Source organism: Populus alba, chromosome 5, assembly GCF_005239225.2.
Source record: "Populus alba chromosome 5, ASM523922v2, whole genome shotgun sequence".
Taxonomy (NCBI): Eukaryota; Viridiplantae; Streptophyta; class Magnoliopsida; order Malpighiales; family Salicaceae; genus Populus; species Populus alba.
The window spans coordinates 17,282,203-17,306,610 of NC_133288.1; the positions used below are offsets into that span (position 1 = coordinate 17,282,203).

Genomic DNA, 24,408 nt, shown 5'->3' on the forward strand with positions numbered 1-24,408 from the left:
AATTTTTATAATCATGATTTATAATTAAATTTATTCCATAAAGCGTACACAATCTGAAAACTAAGCATTTATAGGATTGAAGTTGAATCTCATCACTTATTCTCATTAGCAATTCCATGATGAGACAAAAAGATAGGTGTAGCAAACAAAAACTTTCCTAACAATTAACATAGAACAACATAATTATATTTTTAATATATCTTAAGGTTATCAATACCATAAAACACAATTAAAATTTGTAATTGCTATTTACATTTGCATACTCATTACAATGCACTACAAAAACATTCCTAACAAACTCATCAATGTGCCATCAAGACATCAAATAATATTAGGCCATTTAGTGTAAAAGAGGTAATTTTAATGTTGAAGTAGATAAAAACAACAATAGCAAATTAAGATCGAAAGGTTAACATGAAAAGCAATATGAAAAGAGCATGAGAAATTATAGTCATACTCAGTTTTAATAATAGAAAAAAATTAATTTGAATTTTATTTTCAATAGTAAAAAAATAAATATTACAGCTCTTTTATGCTTCTTAATTAATCCAAAAAAAATCATAAATATAATAAAAAATTCTAAACTAGATGAAAAAAAATCCTAAATTAACTGAAAAATTATAACTAATCACAAATAGTAAATTTTAGTCCTAATATGGGAGACTTACAAACCTCATATGGCTACTATAATTTAACCCTATAATAAAATGAGCTTTTATAATCTCTAAGCAAAATTTTAGGTCGATCTAAAAGTCAAATTGAAAATCATGTTTGTTATTGTAAGCTATGTGTTTAAACAAATCTTCTGCATCAATTTTTATATGTTGAAAAAAACTTATTCTCAAGTTCAAATTATTCTTACCTTAATCTTGTGTATGTTTAACTAAGATTGAGCCTACAACTAGTCGTATTTGAGAATTTTAAGCAAACAACTTTTTTCAGTTGAGCATTGAGCATGATTTTATTGAAAACAATTAGAATGTTCTCTTTTGAAAATACATATTTTTCAACTACGCTAAAACCATCTTAAAATTTTTTAAGCATAAACTTTGAACACTTAATCGTTAACAATGAACAAGAGGTTGGAGTATTGATTTCCTTATGCTTCTAAGTTAGCTCCAAAAAAAGCTTTTGAAGTATCAAATACTTATTCATTTCATGATAGAATCCTTGTAGATTCTAATTTATATATTTCTAGATTTTGCAACATCAACTTCAATGATATTTTGAGCTTTTTCCTCATTAAATTTTGATGGTTGATTCCAATCTATAAATGAACTAGAATTATATATAAAAAAAAAAAAATTTTAATGTCATATTTATCACAATAAGAAGCAAATGTGTTTAAAATGAGTTCTCAAACTTAGTTACCATTTGTGATCATTCTCCTCACTTGCTTATTTCTTTGATAGTTAACGGTATATTTCTACAACTTGCCTTCGTAGATCTTTAATCTTTAATTTATTAATATTGTGTTCTAAGACATCACTTTCCCGAGATGGAACCTCTACATCACATCATACATGAACACACCTTGTCATGCAACCTTAAACCATTAGAAATATTTAAGCTTTGATAGCAAGAAATAAAAATGACAACAACAATAATTAAGGCTGAAAGGTTAACATGAAGAGCTGTACAAAAAGAGCTTAGAAACCTTAGTAGTACTCAATTCTCACAATAGAAGAACTCAAACACGTCTTTGATCATGTAATTAAATGAAACTCCTATGCAACATAAGGCCTGTAGGTTCATTCCATGCTAGATTTTGAAGAAAAATGTAGGAAAATATTCAAACATAGTTGTTGCAGTGCAAACATGGAAAAAACAGAAGGTCCTACTTAATTAGAGTAAATGATGACAATAGAGCACACATGGTGTTGTTGAGGCTTGGAGGAGATGGTGGAGGTCTTATATTAGTATTAGTCTATTAGATGAAATTTTCTCTAGTAACTAGCGAAGACTAAAGAATTGTTGGGAATGGAGATAGCTGCGTGCACCATTTTGCCAAACAATGATTAAGGTATCAATTTTCAGAGTAAAAGCCACATCCAATACACACCATAACTTGACAATAAGGTGAAACTTCGCTAACGCACTTCGAAATTTTATCCAAATTACATTTTTTAACCATTCCTGCGCAAGATAACATCTTCCATTAACAAAGAAAACAGAATGTTCCATTAAAACTCCAAGTCTATGGTTTGGGAAGACAGAAAAACTGGTGGCATCATGGACATGTAGGAGGGCTTCCGTCAATCCATCCTTCCCTTTAGGATTTTCTCTCTAATTTCATCAGGGGTGCTGCAGCATAACCATAAATGACTCAATGCCAGAAAGCAATAGCCAATACACCACCTCAAAGATGTACAGTTTGATAAACTATTTGAATAGGCATTGAAACAGAAATTAATGGAAGGCTTACACAATATAGATGTGTCCTCCCCAACCACTCAAGCAGTCCCGATCTACTGATGCTAGTAATGCTTGGGATACAACTTCAGATAATTCCTCGGGTTCCTGGCCAGCAAGTATAACAAACAGTTAATAAATACTTTCATAACTGGACAGAAAGAAGTGGCTTTCGTTCAGCAATCAAAATAGTAATGCCCAACCACATCACCACTTTCTTATTTGAGGTAACCAGCTCCAGAACTTAAAAAATGGGATAGATGTCCATTGGAGTCGCATACGAGATCTAAACATTATATCAATAGCTTCTATGCCAAAGTTCCAGCTTGATGTGGAACATAACAATATTGTGCATTAAACTAGTAGCCTATCCATGCCTAAGTCAAAAGTGCACTATGTACTTTTTCCAATGCAATTAATGACAACTATCCACCTTATGTTTGCAAATTTTTCTTTTAGACCGCAAGATGCCATGGTTTGAAAATGGCTTGCAAAGAAAATAAACTGAAAATTACGAGACAGCTCAGTGTTTACAATGACCAAGAAAAAAGACATTGAACATGAAAAGGTGAATTATGGTTTTTACTTAAACAGGATTATATCTTTAACCGGCAAGTAAACCAATTTGTCACTGCTATTGTTGTGCACAAACAGCAAAATGATATGACACTTATGTCCATTCACTTTCCGCATTCTCTTTAGGTCAACTTTGAACTGCAAGGAATTAAATTAACTAACCATGTCAGGCTTGAACAAGGCTTCACAGGCACCATAAAGTGACTCAGAGGCTGAGCCGGCAACAACAAAATCTTTTGCAAGTTCCCTGCATTTGGGAAAGAACGAAAATATTACAACTGAAATAAATGATAGCACCACATCAAGAGGATAAATTTATTTAAGGGTGATTGCACTTTGGTTTATTTAACAAGGTTATTGCTTATATGGGAAACACACCACAAACTAAAGATGTCAAAAATATAGGCTAGTGTAATTAATGGCATATAATTAGACAGCATTCACATAAATTTCTACAACCAAAGTAAACAGCTTGAAACAGAAGTCCAATAACATCCTTAACCGAGCTTTTCAAGACAAGTTACAGGTTATTTCCAATGTCCTAAAAATAAACTAAATTTCATAGGTTCAACAAGAACCTGGAGAGACAAGCAAATAAGCAAGATAGAATCAATTATTTTTCTAATCTTAAAATAGAGTTTCCAACATGTCAAGAAGAAATTATATAGAATTCCTTGAAATAAACAGGAGAAATTGAAGAAATGGTCATGATAGTTCTTCATGTTTTGCCAATCCGCAAATAAAGGATCAATGATCTACAACCTTCACCATGGACCATAGCACTTATAAGTTGCTGACAATACCATACAAGGGATTCTAAAGTTTGAAAAGATATAAAAAAAAATGGAAGAAAAATAGCATACTTTGCCCCAATGAAATCCATTGTGCAGATGAATGGCTTGTCATCATCACCCAATCCAGCAATGACAGGCTGGCAGAAATACGGACCAAACCTGAGAGAGTAACAATTAATATAACTGCTCTATAAGAAATGCGCCACAAAGAACCTTAGATTTCTACAGAATGAAACAAATTGAAGATCACATTAATCTTTATGGTACTTGCATGCTTGAACATCACAAAGCGTTCTTGATATGCAACCAAAGATACTCTTATTACTTATTACACCAACAGAACTTCACTCTTGCTAATTAAAACCAAATCCAAACCTTTTCTCATATAGTATAGCAGAAACAAGGCTGGCAAAAGTCTCAGGCTTCATGTCCCTTTCTTCTCGCAGCTGGTACAGTTTGTGACGGAAAACAAGCCTCTGGTACCTACACATTATTACACCCACACCCACGAAATCCAAAAATCAGTCCAACCTCCAAATCACTACACAATAATCACAAAAACACCTATGATTTGAAGCATTAAGCATACTTAATTTTTTTTTTACTCACGATCAATCCTTTTCTTTTTCTCTGATGCGGTAAATCACAAAGCATTGCCTAGTCTACAAAAATCTCTACAATTCAAAAGGCTAAGGAATTTACCAGTAGGTTTTATCATATATCACAAAGTTTGAATTTTTTTGCAAACTAAATTCAAAAGGCTAAGGAATAAATAATTGATGGGTGAGCAAGACGTACAGTGTTTGGGCGTCAGTGCCAAGGCCAGAGAGACCGACGAAGACCTTATCGTGGATTTTGTAGATTCGCTGGAAATCAGTGGCGACTGTTTGAAGGTTGACTCCAAGTCGGCGATCGCTAGCTATAGCGAAGCAGTTCTTTCCCACCATAGCAACTATGGCACTTCCATTGTACTCGAAGATCTGCCAACCAAACAAAATTAAAACGAAAAAATTGTAATAAAATGCAAAAATTAGGGTTTCGAAGAGACAGAAGCAGGTGAGAAAAAACTTACCGACATCGGAAAATGAAGAGAGAGAGAGAGAGTAAATAGCAGGAGAAGAGAATGGAAGAGGCCCTCGAGGATTTCTTTAGCTGTTTTTGTAGAGGAAGTTCACTTCAATATAGAATGCTGGCTTGTGGGAGAGGCAAGGAGTTGTGCTAAATGGGCTATGATGGGTTGGTCTCGTTAGGCCTAACTAGAAAAAACTCCATCCTCGCATTTTTGATACCTTGTCTCCCAGTGTCATAGCCCAACAATTCAAATTTGTTAGTCACGTGTCCTTGGTACTTGTTAGTCTATTGATATGTCCTCTCTTCTGGGTAGAAAAAAAAATGTAAAAAAAAACATTTAAAACTGACAAATTTATAGAATAGGTTAATCTGTTATATTGGCAAATAATTACATAAAATTTTAAAGTTCAATAATATGGTTTTTTTTTTTTTTACAAGATAAAAATTACATAATCAAAATCGAGTTCAATTAAAAAAAATATAACACCAAACCCGTGGGATTAGGTAATCCGAGCTACCATGTCAAACTTATAAACTTGATCATTGACTCACAAAATTTAATAACTTGTTTTTTTTTAAAATAATTTTTTATTTAATTAAATGTTAAAAAATAGAAGATATCTAGATGTCAGGATATTTTTCAATAGTAATCTAATGATAGGATATTTTACAAAACATTGTGGATCACAATTGAATTTTTTATGTTTTTAATTCAATAAGTCCATTAAGATTTATAGATGATAATTTATTTTACTTGAGACCGTTATGACCATGTATAAAAGTATGAAAAAAATCACTATAATATTTATTTTTCAACTAATCTAATATTGAAGTATGAAATTGAAGAAAAAAATAATATATATATATATATATATTTAATATTATTGATATTAATTAAAAGACTAATTACTTATTAAAAAAAAAATCAATATGAGATCATGAATAAGCCCTTAAAGCTAAGTTTTACAATTTGTGATTTTAAAGGCAATATAGCAATAACATTGTGCGTTAAAGAGTGAAATAATAATAATAAAACTTAGAACCAAGCTAAGTGTTGTTTTGCTTTTAACAATAATTTTTTTAGCTACACCAAAATTAAACCTAGGTTAACTTTTTTAATTCGCAACCCGTAAAACTGCAAACATGGGTTTAATTAAGAAGTTTAATTCTTAATTAATTTAATATTAAAAGAAAAAATTAAAAAAAAATCTCAAATAAAAAAATTACCAAAGTTAAAAAAAAAAAAATAGCATTAATATGAAAGAACAAAAAAATGAAGGAGGGTGAAATTGAAAGATAATTTCAATTTTAGAAATTAATTAAAATAAAACAAATAAGAATTAAAAATGAGGGATGAAATCAAAAGAAAACAAACTTGAAGGGTGAAAAAGTGAACAAATGAAGAAAAAATCTTGTGGAGGTTCTGGCAACAAAAGGAAAAAATTGGAAAAAAAAATTAAAACAATGCATGTTTATACCTATTATAGCATGTGATGAAATGCGGAGAATGAATTGAAAAGAAATAGAAATCTTATGTTTAGTTTGTAATGGAAAGATTAGTTATGCTTTGAATTATAAACATTGTGATTTTGTAGGGAATTATGGAATTTTTATTTTATGTTGAAGTATTACTGATGAAGAAATGTTAAAGAAAGTAAATGCGTTTTTGGTGAGAGAGTTTTGGTTATTTCAAATAGGATATCATAATCTAATTTTGTATCCTCCAAAATTGTTTTATGAAAAAATCTATTTCTTATTAAAAATTAAAAATCTAAAAATATTTTTAAGACACGAGGAGTTAAGCCTTCGAGCTTTAAGAAATAAAAAAGCCAAAAGAATAGTCTGATTGAGGTATTTTGACAAGATACGATGAAGAAAGAATTAATGGAAAGAAAATTGAGGTTGAAATTCAAACTTGACCAAAATTAGAAGAATTAATCAAGTTTAAGGAATTAATTACACTTTTAATAGGTTTAATTGACTTAATTAAAGATTTAATTGAATCAAAATTAAGTCTGAAAGTCAATTTGGCCAAAATTGAAAGAGTTGATTAAGTTCAAGGACTTAATTAAACTTTTAATGGGTTGGGAGGATTTATTTAAGGACTCAATTAAGAAAAATCAAGTTCTAAGGTCTAATTCGGATCAATTAACAAAGATTGAAAGATTAAGGACACAATTGAAACTTCAAAAGGTTAATATGGTGCAATTAAGGGCTTAATTGAAAGAAAATTGAAGTGTAAAGTTCAATTGAGGACCACAATGAAGAGCTCCAAAACTAAGGACCACTTTGTAAAAGAACTAGAATTTAAGGGTTCAATTAAAGAAGACTAAGGGTGAAATTGCAAGGAGTTTGAAAGATTATAGCTAATTAGGAGTTGCATTGCAAAGTTCCACAAGTTTAGGGACCAAATTCAAAAAGGCTATAATTTTATTATTCATTTTTTTCTTTTCAAAAACAAAAGAAAATGATGCCCAAGTATTCCACTTCTCAGTATAATTTTACTATTTCATGTGTTTTTTTTTTATTGGCTTTATAGTCCCGGCAACGACTAAACTCCTCTAGCACCGCTTTTGTTTTAGATTTATTGTATTTGAAAATACAAATGTTTAAATTTGTAATAAATATTTAATTTTTATATTATTATAATTTCTTTTATACTGTTTTGGACATGTAAGCACGTACAAGATTGACCAAAACAAGGCAAAAGTTTGATTTAATAGAACATTGGAAAAAATATAAAGACAACATTCCCAGTTTTTATAAAACTTCATTGAAAGAAAACATGATATTAAAGTACAAGAATGCAACCAAATATTCATTTGATACACTTTCAGGCAAACAAAGACAATTATATTTATACCAACTTATCTTGAAAGCTAAGATTATATGTGCCTGAACCATGTTTTCATGCATTAATATGCACATTGTATATTAATATTTTTAAACAGATTTCCACAAAATTCCTCTAATGTTTATTTTATACTAATGGTGAACTCTGCTAGACGCAATTCTAGTAACTACCCTGAATAAGGTGAGTACTTAGGCATCATTTTCTTTTGTTTTTGGAAAGAAAACAATGAATAATAAAATTATAGTCTTTTTGAACTTGGTCCCTAAACCTGTGGAACTTTGCAATGCAACTCCTAATTAGCTATAATCTTTCAAACTTCTTGCAATTTCACCCTTAGTCTTCTTCAATTGAATCCTTAAATTCTAGTTCTTTTACAAAGTGGTCCTTAGTTTTTGAGTTCTTCATTGTGGTCCTCAATTGAACTTTACACTTCAAGTTTCTTTCAATTAAACCCTTAATTGCACCATATTAACCTTTTGAAGTTTCAATTGTGTCCTTAATCTTTCAATCTTTGTTATTTTATACTAATAGTGAACTCTGTTAGACAAAATTCTAGTAACTACCCCGAATAAGGTGAGTGGGTAGTTAAAATAAATTATTTTAAATAAGGTGAGTGTGTAATTGCTGGAAATTATCTTGAACTTTTCTATTTAAAGAAGGCAAGGCAATTAAGGAACACATACTCAACAAAAACTCAAATCATTTCATTGTAGTTTTATCAAGTTCCAGGACTTTCTAAACTTGAAACTTATAGGTGATAACTTTGTAAGCAATAGAATAATAGGCGATAACTTTGTAGGTGATAATCATGTAGGCTTGTGATTTTCTTTGTAGTTAGTAGGCTTGCAATTTCAATTCCATAAATAAAAAATATATATAAAAAAATATTTTATTATCCAGGAGTTTCAATTCGTGGATGTAATTAGGGTATGAATCACTTTATGAATTTAAGTATTTTTTTTTCTAAGTTATTGAGTTTACTTTATATTCAAACTGTTTTAATTATTTGATTATATTTTTAATTGAATTATTGTTTATATGAAGTGATTTAATCATATTAATATTCGTGTAACTTTGTAATATAATTTGGAATTACATGAGTAACTAGGATTAAGTTCAGAATTTAAACCAATTAATGAGCTTAGAACCCCAGGGTTCAAACTAGTTAACAAAACTTCAATTTTAAATTACAAAGTTTTCTTAACTGAAACAAACATAGAAAAACCTACATCAAACAATAAAATGCATCCATATTTATAGATACAAAATCAACACATCATATCATTATACACTCGTTCACTTTAATCACTAATTAAGCTCACTATAATTACATTAAATTAACACAAATCAAACTAACTAAAGCCAAGGTTAAAAGGGCTTTCAACAATAACTTTAACTAGTTACAACATAATAACCCTAACATAGACCATGACAATTGGATTTTTTTTGAGATTTTTAAATACTTATGTTATAAATTTCTTTTTATGATATCAAACTTAATAAACATAGTGGTGTTAGTCTTATTAATTACTATGACAATTCCTAGACTATGTCGCGTGATAATACAATGCAAACATGAACTCCATGATTTCACCAGTAACTTGTGGGGATATAAGGTAATTAATTGTCTTTTAAGAAATAAGTTAATCTTAATCTATATGAGCTTACTCTTGTTTTCAACATTTTTGATATTATTGTATTCTTTTTATTTTCTGAGATATGCATTTCCTATATATTATTGAATGAAATTGGATTGCCATTAATTTTCATCAAAACCTTTGCCACTTCATCACATAAAAGTCCCTTCCTCCTCCATGTATGGTTTCTTATTCTAGGGTGGTGCACCATTTTTTCACATTTTTATTCATTCCTTCTATGAATTGTTGGACAATATAAAATTGATATAACTATAATTTGCTTGAGATTGGGTTGTTAGGTGAGAATATACAGCTTCATGATAGAAACTATGGAAGTGCTAAGGCTTAATTATTAGAGTTGGTATACAAGCTCTTATAAACCACTTACGTGGCACAAGGTACATTAATTGGTCTTGCTAGTTCTTAATTAAATCAAATTTATGCTTAGCCCTCATCAAATTCTTAATTTATAACAATTTTACAAACTATTTTTGTTGCACCTCTAGGAAATGATTCGATTGCATTGAACCTTAGTTCGATGGGCAAGGGTGAAGCTTGGGTTAATGGCTAAAGCATAGACATATATTGTGTTTCATTTTTTAAGTCTGATGAGAATCCCTATCAGACATGGTAAGCGTTGGATAATAATATTCATTTTAGGTGTAAGCTATATGGCTGATACTTCTTGTAATTTTATTCAATCCTATGATTGCATCATTATTTGAGAGGAAAATATCAAAATCATTGTTCATGTTTTCGTATAACACAATCACAATAATTTACAAAGTTGTTAGATATGTAATTATTGTTTAAAACAAGATTATCTCTTTTTTCTTAAAGGTATCATATTCATTGAACATTCCTTAAACCTTCAGGAACGTAATAACACCCAAGTTTCTCTATAAAGAAAATAATTTTCCAGCGATTTGGACATGGCACAAGCATTCTAGCGATTTGGGCTAGGCCAAATCGCTAGAATTTCAACTCGAAACTCCACCTCAGACCCGATGTTGACCTGGTTTGTCCAATCCTACATAACACACCCTTTTATGCATTTTAGGTTCTTATGAGCAACGCACATAAACTTTTTATGAACATAATTTTTTTATGCACACACGAGTTTTTCCATGTAGAGCAAATAATATTTTTTGCACCAATGACACAGCTCATCACCAATATTTTCAATGGCAAAACATTATTTTTTCTCTAATAGGTGACTAGCTCAACAACTAATGACCAACACCAATTTTTCCACAAATGATATATACGTCTCATTTTCCATAAAGAAATTTCAAAATCTGGGTGTATAAATACACCTAGTCACTAGTCAAGCAAGCCAGAGCATAGCCAAGCCTGCAAGTAAGAGTAATTCCTAACAAAAACAAGTCCAATAGACCACAAATAACCATGTTATTCTAGGCCAAAGCTACCTAAAGGCTATAAAAATCGGTCAAAACCAATAAAAAGCCATAAAATCTAGTCAAAGCTAGTCAAAGCTGCACCATTGAAAGCCATGTCAAATAAGGCTTTGGCTAGCTTTAATTTATTTTTCTCATTTTGTATATTTTTTTTATGGATTTTTAGACCAATACACTCAGATACACATTTCCTAACCTTTAATTTATTTTTTCTCATTTTGTATATTCCCCCCCTCCTTTATATATGTTAACTAACTTAAGTATATGAGATTTTCTTATTCTTCAAGGGATATTTATTTTTTCAGGCAAATCACACGACCACCGTTCAAGTCCATCAAGCAGGGGCCAAACCAATCACATCATCCATCAATCCATCTATGGAAAGCATAATTTATATTTGAATTTTTTCATAACTTCATCAAAAAGTATTAGTTTTACTAGAAAAAGATGGAAAGCATAATTTATATTTGAATTTTTTCATAACTTCATCAAAAAGTATTAGTTTTACTAGAAAAAGAGAAAGGAAACCTTCTTGAAACTTCCATAGACACTTTGTCAATTACAAAAGTATATGGTCATGTATCCAATTTATATCTAATTTCATGACAAAAAAAACTAATGCGGGACAAAAAGCTAAAAAAAATAAAAGAAAAAAATAAAGAAGTCAATAATTAAAAGGGAAGAAAATAAAAGTTAGAAAAAAGAGACAATTCAAATAAAAAATAATCTATTATTTTTATCAAATCATCCAAAATTACCAAAACTGCATAATGTCTTTAAAGCTACGTATGAATAATAAACCCTAAACAACCAATTATTGGGCTTGGTATATTAAATAAAACTGTCTAATATATATTGAAAAAGCCTAAACAAATGAACCAAAAGAAATAAAATGAAATAGATATGGATGGGCTCAATTTTCCAATAAAAAGGTGACAGGTCGCGCCATTCTTCATCATCTCCGTTTCTCAATCTCGTGTGATCTGCTGTGTAAATCTAGCGTCCCCACTGGGAACACAACAAAACGAAATATGGTAGGAGTCCTAAAGTTCAGGTTCGCTGTCCCCGCAGGAGGAGGATTCCCAGTGTTCTCTTCTCAAGCTTTCGAACTCCTTATGGTTGGTGGGATCTCTATCCCTTTCTCTAATGGCCTTGTAATGAAGTTGATTAGTTTTTAGTTCCTTATTTATCAATTAAAATGAAATCATGGCCGTTTAGTCTTTTTTTCCAATATCATGACCAGATATTTTATCCATTATGAAGCATAAACTGCATGAATGTCACTCTCACATATTCTGCAGGCTTGTCTAGGCAAGGGGATATGTTCCATTCCTGTGTCAATCAAGAACTTCCATGTCCAGGCATTGCAAAGCCTTTGCTCATTGATGCTGAGTGCAGATGAGGAGGGAGACTTGGGTGTTTTCCCTCTGGCGTGATTCAATTTACAGTCGCAAGATTAATAACATAATGTTTTCACCATCAAACCAAACCGCAATTAATGATAATTTATTATAAACTATACTTCGATTCAGTTTAACTGTCTAAGCTTTGCTTGTGTTTCTATCAACAGGGTTGCTTCATGTCCATGAGCAGCATGTTTTCTTGGTGGGCTAGAGCTTGTCCAATAAATTACTGAAAACGATGCCATTTATGTTTCAATTAGTCAGCGTGCCTCCATTAATTTGCAGGGATGAGATGATTAATTACTGCCTCCACATTTTGGTGCCTCGAAACCGGCAGGTTTTTGTGCCGTGAGATGAGATCTTGTCAGAAAATATGTAATTAAAGTCGAAGACTACAGTATATGTTGCTGACAATCATAGATTAATATAAGTTTGATCGGTCCATGGTTTAGATTCTTCTTCAACAGAGTCTGTACGGCCTGCTAGTCCCATGATTTTTTCTTGAAATCAGGCAATTTTTTGTTTGTTATGCTAGTTAAATCGGACAAGCAGATCTTGTTGAGCAGCTTCTTTGAGAGAGCTGCGATGTTTGTCAAGTCAACTATATTGTAGCTTTATCCACATGCATTACAGTCTCGAAAGTCGATGCTCCACTTTGCAGATGGAGTTATATATAATATATCTGAAAGGTGATATATATTGTTTTCTTAGTCATTTTTTAGATAGCATAAAGTCTTAAAATTAAAACTACTCTTAAGGCAAGGGAAATATTGTTTCCAAAGCGTTGTAGACACACATTCGTGGACACTATGGAATCACTTTGTTCATAAGTTTTTCATAATTTAGCTAAAATTATTAAGAAAAGGAAAAAAAAATGATAGACGGATGATCACAATGCAAAACACAAAAGAGATGGATGATGTTTTCGAAATTTGCTCCACTTAATCACAATTATAATCATTGATCTATTAATAGAACAGTCGTAGTACGTAATTGCTCGTATATTAGGAAGATAGAAACTCCAAGAGGACGTGGTACATGTACTCTATATACATACATGAAATTAATGGACCGTCAATCATTCGCTATTTCCTATTAGTTGATGGATAATTAATACAAGTAAAATCAAATTAAATTGGAAACAAACCAAGCAAATCCGCATTATAATCCCAATCAATTAAGATCCAATATGCTCTTATAAAACGGAAAAGAAAATTAATGTAGAGAGAGAGAGAGAGAAGCAGTGCCTGAACTGGCTAGTTGCTATTTCCAATTTCGTGGATGAACCTTGCAAAAACTCTGAAGCAGTCAACGCAAGTTAGAGCATAGACATCGTCGACATCCCACGTTCATCATCGTCAATTAAACAGTCCACATTCTGGATTGCTCCCTCCTGTTTTCTCTCCATGATTTGAATCTTTCTCTTTCTTTTTTATCAGTTACGTTCGATCTCTTATTAGTAATTTCAATATCTAAAGGCACGTCATTCTCCTTTTATTTTTTTAGCACACAAGTGTTTCTATATATTTGTAACCTTGGTTTTGACCCATAGCAAACTAGCAGTTATGAAGAGAGGGGGGGGAGTAGGTTACATTTTTTAAGGCTACGCTATCTCAAAGGCAGTTGAGATCAGTATATATCAGTATAGTTTCGAGAGAGTCTGTATATAAAGAGGTGGAAGCTGGAGACTCGGGTGTGTGATCACCAAGAAGAAGCTTCAGGTCACTAAATTAATAGCTAGATATTTAGAAGATGGTGCGCATGCTCTATTGGTTCACTGCAATATTGCTGCTATGGACAGCGACGGGCACAGTCCGTGGAGGCAACGTAACCTACGATGGAAGATCCTTGATCATCAATGGCCAACACAAGATTCTCTTTTCTGGTTCAATCCACTATCCTCGCAGCACTCCTGATGTACGTATCTCACTGTTCTGTTCATGAACTTACGATGCATTTGTTTCTTTTCTTCTTCTTTTTAGTCTGTTTTGCCTATAGTAGCTCAACAAGCATGGCCTTTATCTGTTTCTTTGTGGCCCTTCATTCCTCTATCTCCCACCTTTACTGTAAGTCGAGGACGTTGCACTTAATCTCTTCTCTTCCCTTCTCCCATGGATGCGTTTCCCTTAAGAAAAGATAAAGCTGGGTTGTCTGCAGTTCTAAGATGATAAATCCCAAGATATATACCTGGTCCTGTTTGCAGATGTGGTCATCTTTGATATCCAAAGCCAAGGCTGGAGGCATAGACGTTATACAGACCTATGTGTTTTGGAACCTGCACGAGCCACAACAAGGGCAGGTAGCTCTTAATTTGCGCGTGTGTAAGGCCCCTTTTAGTTTTCGTTTGATCGACGGTAGTGGTGAGTGACCATTGCATACCCTATTCGTTGCAGTTTTATTTCAGTGGAAGAGCGGACATAGTAAGGTTCGTGAAGGAAATCCAAGCTCAAGGCCTCTATGCTTGCCTTAGAATTGGGCCCTTTATTGAGAGCGAATGGACATACGGGTAACTGTTATTTCCAAATTCAGACGTGATAAACAGGCCTGTCAAAAGCAAAAATAATGTGCCACCTTTTATTTATTTTTACGTTGAAGAATATTTTTAAATAAAAACTTTAAAAAATTGCAGGGGACTGCCATTTTGGCTGCATGACATTCCGGGCATGGTCTACCGATCTGATAACCAACCTTTCAAGGTATCGACTGCTTGTCACATCAAATCCACAAGTTCCAACACTGGATTAATGTATTTAACGGTGCACTGCTAAAACTGAACTTGTATTCTGATTTGGCCAATGGCAGTATCACATGAAAAGGTTTGTATCGAGAATAGTAAACATGATGAAATCAGAGAAATTATATGCTTCACAAGGAGGGCCAATCATACTATCACAGGTTAAGTCCAACGAAGCAAATTGAGGCATTTTATCATTGCTAAGGCCGTTATCATGGTCTAATATCTGTCTGTTTGCTTACAGGTTGAGAATGAGTACAAGAATGTTGAAGCAGCTTTTCATGAGAAAGGGCCAAGTTATGTTCGTTGGGCTGCATTGATGGCCGTAAATCTTCAAACTGGAGTGCCCTGGGTGATGTGTAAGCAGGATGATGCTCCTGACCCTGTGGTTAGTTCCCTCGTCCTTCAATGTTTAGCATTTAGCAACTGTTGCTTCAAAGGTAATCCACCATTTTCTGGTCTGGAAGACGTTCAATCTGCTTGCTGGCCTCCTTCCTCAGTGCTGCTTGGGCCTGCCAACCAGGACAGAAAAGGATTAATTAGAGTTACAAGCTTTCAAATGACCTGCATTCAGTCTCTATAAGAGCAAATTCATGAGATTCACTAAACATACACAAGTCATTGATGAACAATGAGTTTAAAAAATGCACTGAAATTTATGGTAAAAAGCAGAAAATCTTCCTTGAAATTGTTTGTCAAAGAATCTGCTAGTTGCTCTAACACCCTCTTGATTTGTTTTTTAAATTCCATTTTGCATTATGTGCTATAATAAGCAGTTATTCCGTGATTAAAGACTAAGTCGTGCAATTTGCAGATCAATTCATGCAATGGAATGCGATGTGGAGAAACATTTGCAGGACCAAACTCCCCGAATAAGCCATCAATATGGACTGAGAACTGGACGAGTTTGTATGTTTTTAATGAAACGCTTTATTTGTTTTTTTTTTTTTTCCAAAATCAGATTATACATTGAACATTAGAAAGAATTCTAAATGGATTATGTCAAAAGGAGAGCTAAATGGCATTGACAAGTAACATTAACTTGTTGCAATAGAGAGGGCTGCCTTGCCACAGTTTAAATATAATCTATATATCCTGCAACACTCTTAAGCATGATCACATAAACAAAAGTCAGTAGTATATTTCTGATTTCCTTTCAAATGTCGATAAAATAAAAATAAACAAAAAAGGATGTGCTCAATATGCTTGCCAAGCCAACTTGCTAATGAAATGATTTACCGAGACTACAACTAATGCCTTCATGTTTGTCTGAAGCTATCAGGTATACGGGGAAGAAACATACATGAGATCAGCTCAAGACATAGCATTTCATGTTGCTTTATTCATTGCAAAAACAGGAAGTTATGTAAACTATTACATGGTATGATAATTGCAGCCTAGACTAAACCAAAACAGTATAGTGTCTCCCTTTTTTTCATTCATGATTCAATGTTTTGAAATCTATAGATGGTAGCCCAGAAGACTACCCCGCATACAAACTTTTTCTTTGATTTAATGTAATCGCAATAACAAATACTGTCCAGACCTATTAACTTCTTCCCCAACACACTTCCAGTATCATGGAGGAACCAATTTTGGAAGAACAGCCTCTGCATTTACAATAACAAGTTACTATGACCAAGCCCCTCTTGATGAGTATGGTAAGTCTTGTAGATTTTTCCATGACATTAATTTGTATTTTTCAAATTACAATCTGATCTGTTTTAATGATGGGTGCAGGTTTAATTAGGCAGCCAAAATGGGGTCACCTGAAGGAATTACATGCTGCAATAAAGTCATGTTCAAAGCTGCTACTTCATGGAGCACATAAAACTTTGTCATTGGGGCCACTACAACAAGTAAGAAAGCTAAGAACATTGTCTTTCCTGGAGATTGGTAACTTGTGTTTGATTTCTTTCGAGAAACATTTGAGTAAATTATTTCTTGATCACTCAACCCTGAAAATTCAGGCGTATGTCTTCCAAGGAAATTCAGGACAATGTGCTGCCTTTCTAGTGAACAATGACGGCAAACAAGAAGTAGAAGTCCTCTTTCAAAGTAATTCATATAAGTTGCCTGAAAAGTCTATTAGCATTCTACCAGACTGCAAGACCATGACCTTTAATACAGCAAAAGTAAGGCACCTGTACACTCTACTCAATCTCTCATAACATCAGGGCATAATATTTTATCCCCGTGTTCTGATCATTATAAAGGTTTTCATATTTCAGCATTTTCATTTAATTGACTTAACCACATTAAGGTCACAACAAAAGTATTAGAAAAATACATCATTGAAATGCATTGTGCACGCAATGACTACAGAATTAAGCATCTCAAAATGTGATTCTATTTCTTTTCAACTTTTTCATGGACAGGTAAATGCACAATATACTTCAAGATCAATGAAACCAAACCAAAAGTTCAACTCGGTTGGGAAATGGGAAGAGTATAGTGAACCTATCCCAGAATTTGACAAAACATCTTTGAGAGCAAACAGATTGTTAGAGCACATGAGTACAACAAAAGATACATCTGACTACCTATGGTACACTTTCAGGTAAAGCACATAGAAAAGATTTAATATTAACAAGGTTGTAGTTCGATGAAAATGAAAAAACCATATGACCTGAGATGCTTACCATATGCTACAAAAAGTGCAGGTTTCAACAAAATCTGCCCAATGCACAGCCTGTATTTAATGCCCAATCACATGGACATGTTTTGCATGCATATGTAAATGGAGTCCATGCTGGTATGCTTCTAGAACTCTTAATCCTTTTTAGTATGGTAGAAAATAGCCCATAAATATAATTCAGCGATTTTTGTTTTCGTTAAATTAAGCAAACAAGTCTCACATATCTTCTAAGACTAGTTAGACACATAAATGAGAGAATGCAATGTTGGTCTGCTGTGTTTAAAGATGATGGAAGAAATGACCAATTGCTGAGCAAGTTTATAAAAAAGTTGTAAACTTTTATAGCTACACATATTAGTTCCTTCACATCGCTTTAACATCTATGGCACTATTACAGGAATCCATCTTATTCCATGTTGTCAAGAGGCCTTTTTTTCCCTTCAAATTAAAGGTTACAGGGACAATTTAAAACAACTACAAATGAATCTTGGCTACCCATAATCCACTGTACACACGATAATAGGTAGACTAAAGAGCCAGAAACAGCTCATGTAGCGGATAACCAACATGAAAGAGTGACATAAAACACAAGCATCTATCAACAGTTGACTAGTTGCTGGACAGTTCTTCTAACAAGGCTTGCATATGTATAAAAGTGAAAAATGAATATACACAGTATCTAATAATGCAGGATTTTCAATATAAACCTTGGCATCTGGAATTTCAAGATGGACAGACAATTTCAATGTCCGGTTTCTATAGTCTCCACCACAGCCTTGGGGTGCTTATTTTTAAAAGTTATCAGTTTTTAACATAATTAAGCTTTTTCTATATAGGCTTTGGTCACGGAAGTCATCAGAATACAAGTTTCAGTCTGCAGGCTACAGTTCATCTAAAAAATGGAACAAATAATGTTGCCTTACTTAGTGCAACAGTTGGATTACCGGTACTTTCAGTCTCAATGCTCTTCTTTTTCTATACAGTGACTCAAGAATATGATGGCTACTTGACAGATATTTAAGGAAATACATGTGTGTTCATGTATGTATATAATTTGTTCGTTTCTTATCTCAGCAATGACACAGCAAGCAGAAAACTTTTGCTCGACCTTGATAAAAACAAATTCAACATTCAAGAAGCAAATTTAGATTCACCAATAAATGCTGATATTTAATTCTACCTTGATATGACACAGATAATACAGCACAGCAGTCAAGCTGTATTCTTTTCAACTGTGTTTCTGCAAGTGGTTTTGACTTTCAAAATTATGTGACACAAGCAGAAGCTACTTGATTTCAACATAACTTTAACAGGTCAGCTTATTTGTAACACAGGATTCAGGAGCATATCTCGAGCGCAGGGTTGCTGGATTGCGTAGAGTAAGGATTCAAAACAAGGATTTCACAACTTACACATGGGGATACCAGGTATGCCTTGAGTGAGGGTTCACAGATCCTATTTCCTCTGAATTTCAATGATAGACCTTGAAAATAATCAGATTATACTGATCTTATAAACATATTTGACAAAGGTTGGGCTGTTAGGAGAGAGGTTACAAATTTACACGGAGAATGGATCTAACAAGGTTAAGTGGAACAAGTTAGGAACCAATCGACCACTCATGTGGTACAAGGTATGGAAATTCATTAACTGACTCTAAGTTGAATTTCTGTGTTTAATTTTGATACAAGAAAGAAATTAAGGAAAGTACACTGTAACTACATATTATATTAAAAACCAAATCCTTCCTTTGAGAACAAGAGTAAACTATGATGAATCATAAAAATTCTCTTTTGTTTCAGCACATTATGATCAACATAAACACACAACACTATCTAATTCTAACAGGAGTTCCTCATTATGTTTGCCAGTGCTACAGTGTAATACTGACTTTTCTCTCATTTATTATTTGCAGACTCTCTTTGATGCACCTGCAGGAAATGATCCAGTGGCACTAAACCTTGGTTCCATGGGAAAGGGTGAGGCTTGGGTTAATGGCCAAAGTATTGGCCGATATTGGGTATCATTCCATACTTCCCGAGGAAGTCCTTCACAAACATGGTAATATCATTTTTTACGAGAAAGAAGAACATGCAGAAACACCATTTTTTTCCTGAAAAAACCCTAATAATCCTTTTCAAATGACCATTACTTTATGATGTCTTAGGTTTTGGCACTTTTTTTTTTCAATTCATAGAAAAATAATGTTTCATTTCAAGGCTTTTAAAACATACTGGTGCTTTGTCTTTCTAAAGAAGGTCTCTTAAGAGGATAACTCAACTTTGATCTATTTTTTCCTAATAGCTGAACTAATATATTAGGTACAACATCCCTCGAGCTTTCCTCAAACCAACTGGCAACCTGCTAGTTCTACTAGAAGAAGAAAAAGGATACCCTCCAGGGATTACAGTAGACACTGTTTCAGTTACAAAAGTATGTGGCTATGCATCCAAATCACACTTGTCTGCAGTTCAGCTTAGTTGTCCTCCAAAAAGAAACATTTCTAGGATCATTTTTGCAAGCTTTGGAACCCCCTCGGGTAATTGTGAAAGTTACGCTATTGGAAACTGTCACTCATCTAGTTCTAAAGCCAATGTAGAAAAGGTAAGGTTTTGTGTGATTTAAATTTTCTAAAATTAAATTCCTAATGCTTCGCTTTGTCATGAAGTTAGAGAAAATCAGAGACAAATAGGAAAGTTAAGATATTTTGGCTTAATTTATTCTTTATCCATGCAAAGCATTGATGTTATAGGATTACAAATTACATTTAATTCATTTTAATATTAACATGAGAATCTTTCTCTGATATTAAAATGGCAGACAACTTAAAGCAAGGTTTGATCGCTCAAAGTTTTTTTTTTCTTTTCAATTTCCATATTGTTGACGACAAGAGACAGGATTGAGTCAAGTGAAATGGGTACTTTACGCTGTATGGTATATGCCCTACTAGAATAACTACTTGAAGCTGCTCCAAATCTCCCCAGCCCCCCAACCTTCAACAATTTTTAAAAGTGGTGGCAATTAAGAGATATATCTAGCCATTGCAGTCACTTGCTGAAACCCAGCTAACAGTGAACTATAATTATGCATATATATGACAGGAATAAGCCACGCACCTTTTCTTGCAAATTGATTAACCCAATCAAAACTGTTACCTATTTTTCAGGCTTGTATAGGGAAGAGAAGCTGTTCCATCCCTCAATCAAATCATTTTTTTGGTGGCGACCCATGTCCAGGCATTCCTAAAGTTCTGCTGGTTGAAGCCAAATGCACATGATTTTAAGTTTCATAGCATATTGGGCAAAGAGGTACCATGAAAATTTAAATTCAATTTTTAAATGATGTATATCTAGGCGAGATGAGTGAACTCAAGGTGTCATCTTCATTCCAGAACCCATATATCCTAGTCTAGGTCTAAAAACTTTTTGGTTTATTTTTTGTATTTTATGGGAGGATAGAATGCACTGTGGCTGCGAGGGGCTACAAGTCTGGGCACTGCAAGTCTAAAAGTTTAGATGATGGGATTATGGGGAGACCGATGTTAACTAATACACAGTGTGGATAAAGCACGTGAAGAACATGTAAATGTTCCTCTTGTTTTTCTCTATAAAAGTTCCCCTTTCCTTGGCTATACAGTGAATTCTTGATTAAGTGGTTTTGTATATGTTAACTTGCAAACTTAGTGTCAGTCAACTTATATTGATGATTTAATGTTCTCCAGATTGCAACTTTATTTCCAAATTTACTTTTTTTATATCCAGAAAAAAAATGTCAAAATAAGGAAAACGAAAATCAATCAATCTATCAGAGCTTGAAAGAAGAATGGTACAATCTTGACAACTGTAAATTTACACCAATCATGCATGTAATCAAGGGGATCTAAAGACATAAAAGAAAAAATAAAAGTAGCAGACTTGAAAGCCAAACATATGAATAAAGCATAAAGATTCTGCAAAAATTAAAATATCAGGGATGCTTAGGTAATAGCTTCAATTACCACGTTGTGCTTTGCTGCCTCTTTTCTTAGAGGATTTCTTTTCATTGACAGTCACTGATGGTAGAAGGGCCTTCTGCGAGGGCAATTCAGCAATGAAAAGTAATGTCTGCGCCCATCCAGCATATTTCCCGTACTTAGTCACAAACGCATCTGCCACACGGCCGCAGAGCTTAGGTGTCAGGCTAGCACCAGCAAGCTCAGGTACAAGGTGTGTCGTAGCAATCTACTCGAGTCAACCCCAAAACAAGCATTCTCTTATCAAAACTATAGCGAATCAAAGCTACCAAATAAACTAAAACACAACAGAGCATTGTACCCGCCACACGTGCGTATCAACAGGGATGGCATGATGTTGATCGAGAGAAAACAGAGCAATACAGGATGCCACTTTTAAACCAATTCCAGGTAATGTGCAAAGTGAATCAATCACCATTTGGAGTTGTAATTTTCGAAGAGATTCAAGCCATTTCACACCTCCTTCCGGTTTCAATTGCAAAGCATTCACCGTTCCAGTAACGTATTTAGCTCTGCTAATTAATTTACAGCATTAACAAAAAAAAAAAAAAAATCAACAATAACACAGTATTTAACAAACATACCTACCTATAACCAAAACCAGCCTCTCTTAGCTGCTGCTCCGTAACCAAAGCCAATCTTTCCAGGGAAGGAAACGCGTGGAACTCAAAACCCTCAACATTCCCCAAATAATCACCTAAGGACGACACGAAATCCACCATTTTAGTGATCCTCGAAATGTTATTATTCGAAGAGCATAAAAATTGAATCAAGCACTCAAGTGGATCCTGCCTCAAAACCCTAGCTCCTTTAAAGTGCTGTGCCAATTCGGCGAACCGCGAATCAGCGGCGCCAAACCCGTGCCACATTTCGGTTAGTGAGATGTTGGTGTTGAGGAAACTGAGGAGAGCTGATTTGGCAGCGGATTGGGAGGGGGAATGGTGGATTTGGTAATAAACGTCGCCGTTTTGATGGTGCTTAAGGGAGATTAAGTGACGACCGAGACTGCCTGTGTATTGGAGGGGGCCGGTTTGTTTCCAACGGAAGGTTTGGCCGGTGGGGAATGTGAGTGGGAGTGAGAGTTCTGACTGGGTCAGGTTGACTGGGGCCCAGTTTGTTGGCTGGAAAATTATTTTTTGGTGTTTTTTGGAGGAGTGGCGGGGTTGTGGTGGTGTTGGTAGAGGTGGTACTGGTGATGATCTGCTGGTGGTGGGCTTGGGGGTGGCGGGTGGCGGCGTGGATCTGGCTCGCTTCATTGTTGGCGTTGGGAAGGATTTGAGGGAGTGCATGAACTCCCTTTTAGTGATGGGAATTTTGCGGCCAGCTATTCGTTCCCTCCCTGTGTGGAGTCTCGCGAGTGCTATCCCCTCTCATGACCGCATCATGCTATCTCCTCTCGCGAGTGCCATCCTCAATTTGATTGTTATGTAATTACTCTTCACCCATGATATCGTAAGAATATTGATTTTTAATAATATTTTGTTGAAAACAATTATTTACAAACATGCTTGTTTTTATCCTATTGTTCAAACTTCTTTTTGCTTGTTTAATAATCTTTTCCAGAGATGGGAGTATTGGATTTTCTCCATCTCCATACATTGCTACCAATACATTTCACTATATCCATTTTCTTCAAACATGCATGCATGATTCTAGTGAGATCTCCACAAGGTTTGGTAGAAGCAACTCCATTGTTTAATCGTTGAGATTTTGAACCTCCATAGTCGCTTATCTCTTGCCTTTTTCAAATTGTTGTGTTGTTGTTTTAGTTTACATGGATAAGAACTCTTTCAATAATAAAAGGAGATTCAAAGCATGTGTTTTTGGTTTTATAAAGGAGAAGGTGATTACTTCGTGGACTAAAGTTGATTTGATGATGATGTATTTGATTTATTACAAGTTATTTTTTTTTTTTTGGTAAAATATATATTTGGTTTAAAATTCAGATTGAAATTGAAGTTGAATAAAAAATAATTTAACATATTTGATTAAAAATATTTTTCAAATTAAGGTTATAAAATAACTAAAAAATACATATATTAATATTAAAGGTTTTAAATTAAAATATTATAGATTTAACTGTAATAAAAAAAATAAGATAACAATAACAAATAAAAAAAAATATTGTCATGGACAAAATTGAGCTAACATGTGAAACTTGTGACTTGGATATAAGATATATCTAAATTATATATCTATTGTGTGTCCTACGTCATAAGATCAGGATAATTTAATAGAAAAAAACTAATGATAAATAAAAACAAAAATGAAAAAATTAAGAGACAAATATAGAATCAAGATATTTAATATCACAACCCGAATCATTTACCCAGTTATGTTTAATGAATTTATTTATTAAAATCAATTTGTAATAGAAGTCGACACATATATAAAATTTATTGAATAAAATAAAAGAAAAAAAAATACTATGTAAGGCTACACATATTAAAAAATTAAATTAAAAATTTTAAAAAATCAATGATACATAAAATAATTAATAGTCATGATCACCTTTAAGATAAAATTTATTAAATAGCAATAATTGGTTACGAAACTGAAATTTTTTTTAGCTCTGACCCTTTCTGAAAAATCAGGGAGAAACAAATACGGGAAAAAAAACGCTTCCTTTCAGACAAAAATAAGAAAAAGATTCAAGCACGTGTCACTCACTCTCCATCAGCAGCAAAAATGTATCAATTCACGCGCTATTTCGCGTGTCGTGAAATGGACACTTGCACTGCACTCCCACAGCAATACTTTGGCTCCCCTTCAAGCTATAGTACAATAACCCACCAATAAAGGAAAGAAAGAAAAATGTAAAAAAGAGGGTGAATTGTATGCTTACCCTTATAGATTTAC

At 33.4% G+C, this 24,408-nt stretch overlaps 3 protein-coding genes and 1 long non-coding RNA gene across 5 annotated transcripts; 2 read left to right on the forward strand and 2 right to left on the reverse strand.

Annotated features, from left to right (window-relative positions):
• Positions 1-2,068: 2,068 nt before the first annotated feature.
• Positions 2,069-5,013, reverse strand: LOC118029263 (proteasome subunit beta type-3-A). The gene is made up of 7 exons (XM_035033105.2): positions 4,855-5,013; positions 4,581-4,762; positions 4,158-4,265; positions 3,852-3,941; positions 3,151-3,235; positions 2,426-2,520; positions 2,069-2,304 (listed from the first exon to the last, which is right to left on the reverse strand). The coding sequence occupies exons 1-7, from the start codon at positions 4,858-4,860 to the stop codon at positions 2,256-2,258; spliced, it is 615 nt and encodes a 204-aa protein (XP_034888996.1). The 5' UTR covers positions 4,861-5,013; the 3' UTR covers positions 2,069-2,255.
• A 6,653-nt stretch (positions 5,014-11,666) lies between these two features.
• LOC140955558 (uncharacterized) lies at positions 11,667-12,622 on the forward strand. Of its 2 annotated transcripts, none has more exons than XR_012169779.1 (2): positions 11,667-11,884; positions 12,064-12,622. It is a non-coding gene; the product is annotated as an uncharacterized lncRNA (long non-coding RNA). The 2 variants fall into 2 exon arrangements; XR_012169778.1 differs by having other exon boundaries at positions 12,333-12,622.
• Positions 12,623-13,917: 1,295 nt separating this feature from the next.
• Positions 13,918-15,343, forward strand: LOC140955639 (beta-galactosidase 6-like). The gene is made up of 8 exons (XM_073409413.1): positions 13,918-14,082; positions 14,148-14,231; positions 14,369-14,464; positions 14,559-14,671; positions 14,795-14,861; positions 14,968-15,060; positions 15,144-15,287; positions 15,323-15,343. Exons 1-8 carry the CDS (start codon positions 13,918-13,920, stop codon positions 15,341-15,343), a joined length of 783 nt encoding a protein of 260 aa, XP_073265514.1.
• On the reverse strand, positions 14,931-22,994 carry LOC118029264 (N-glycosylase/DNA lyase OGG1). Its single transcript, XM_035033106.2, has 4 exons — positions 22,138-22,994; positions 21,851-22,061; positions 21,535-21,757; positions 14,931-15,411 (listed from the first exon to the last, which is right to left on the reverse strand). Exons 1-4 carry the CDS (start codon positions 22,836-22,838, stop codon positions 15,371-15,373), a joined length of 1,176 nt encoding a protein of 391 aa, XP_034888997.1. The 5' UTR covers positions 22,839-22,994; the 3' UTR covers positions 14,931-15,370.
• Positions 22,995-24,408: the final 1,414 nt, after the last annotated feature.

Bases quoted from the DNA above. Each gene is read 5' to 3' on its own strand.
- LOC118029263 (XM_035033105.2), bottom strand. The intron at 3,236-3,851 runs GTATGCTATTTT...TCCCAAATGCAG, and splicing joins ATGGATTTCATTGGGGCAAA to GGAACTTGCAAAAGATTTTG. The intron at 2,305-2,425 runs GTAAGCCTTCCA...GTTATGCTGCAG, and splicing joins GGAGGACACATCTATATTGT to CACCCCTGATGAAATTAGAG.
- LOC140955639 (XM_073409413.1), top strand. From the start codon at position 13,918: ATGGTGCGCATGCTCTATTGGTTCACTGCAATATTGCTGCTATGGACA. The intron at 14,083-14,147 runs GTACGTATCTCA...TCTTCTTTTTAG, and splicing joins ATCCTCGCAGCACTCCTGAT to TCTGTTTTGCCTATAGTAGC. The intron at 14,232-14,368 runs GTAAGTCGAGGA...TCCTGTTTGCAG, and splicing joins CTCTATCTCCCACCTTTACT to ATGTGGTCATCTTTGATATC.
- LOC118029264 (XM_035033106.2), bottom strand. From the start codon at position 22,838: ATGCACTCCCTCAAATCCTTCCCAACGCCAACAATGAAGCGAGCCAGA. The intron at 21,758-21,850 runs GTACAATGCTCT...TGACTCGAGTAG, and splicing joins TTGATACGCACGTGTGGCGG to ATTGCTACGACACACCTTGT. The intron at 15,412-21,534 runs GTAATTGAAGCT...CCTGGTTGGCAG, and splicing joins AGGCAGCAAAGCACAACGTG to GCCCAAGCAGCACTGAGGAA.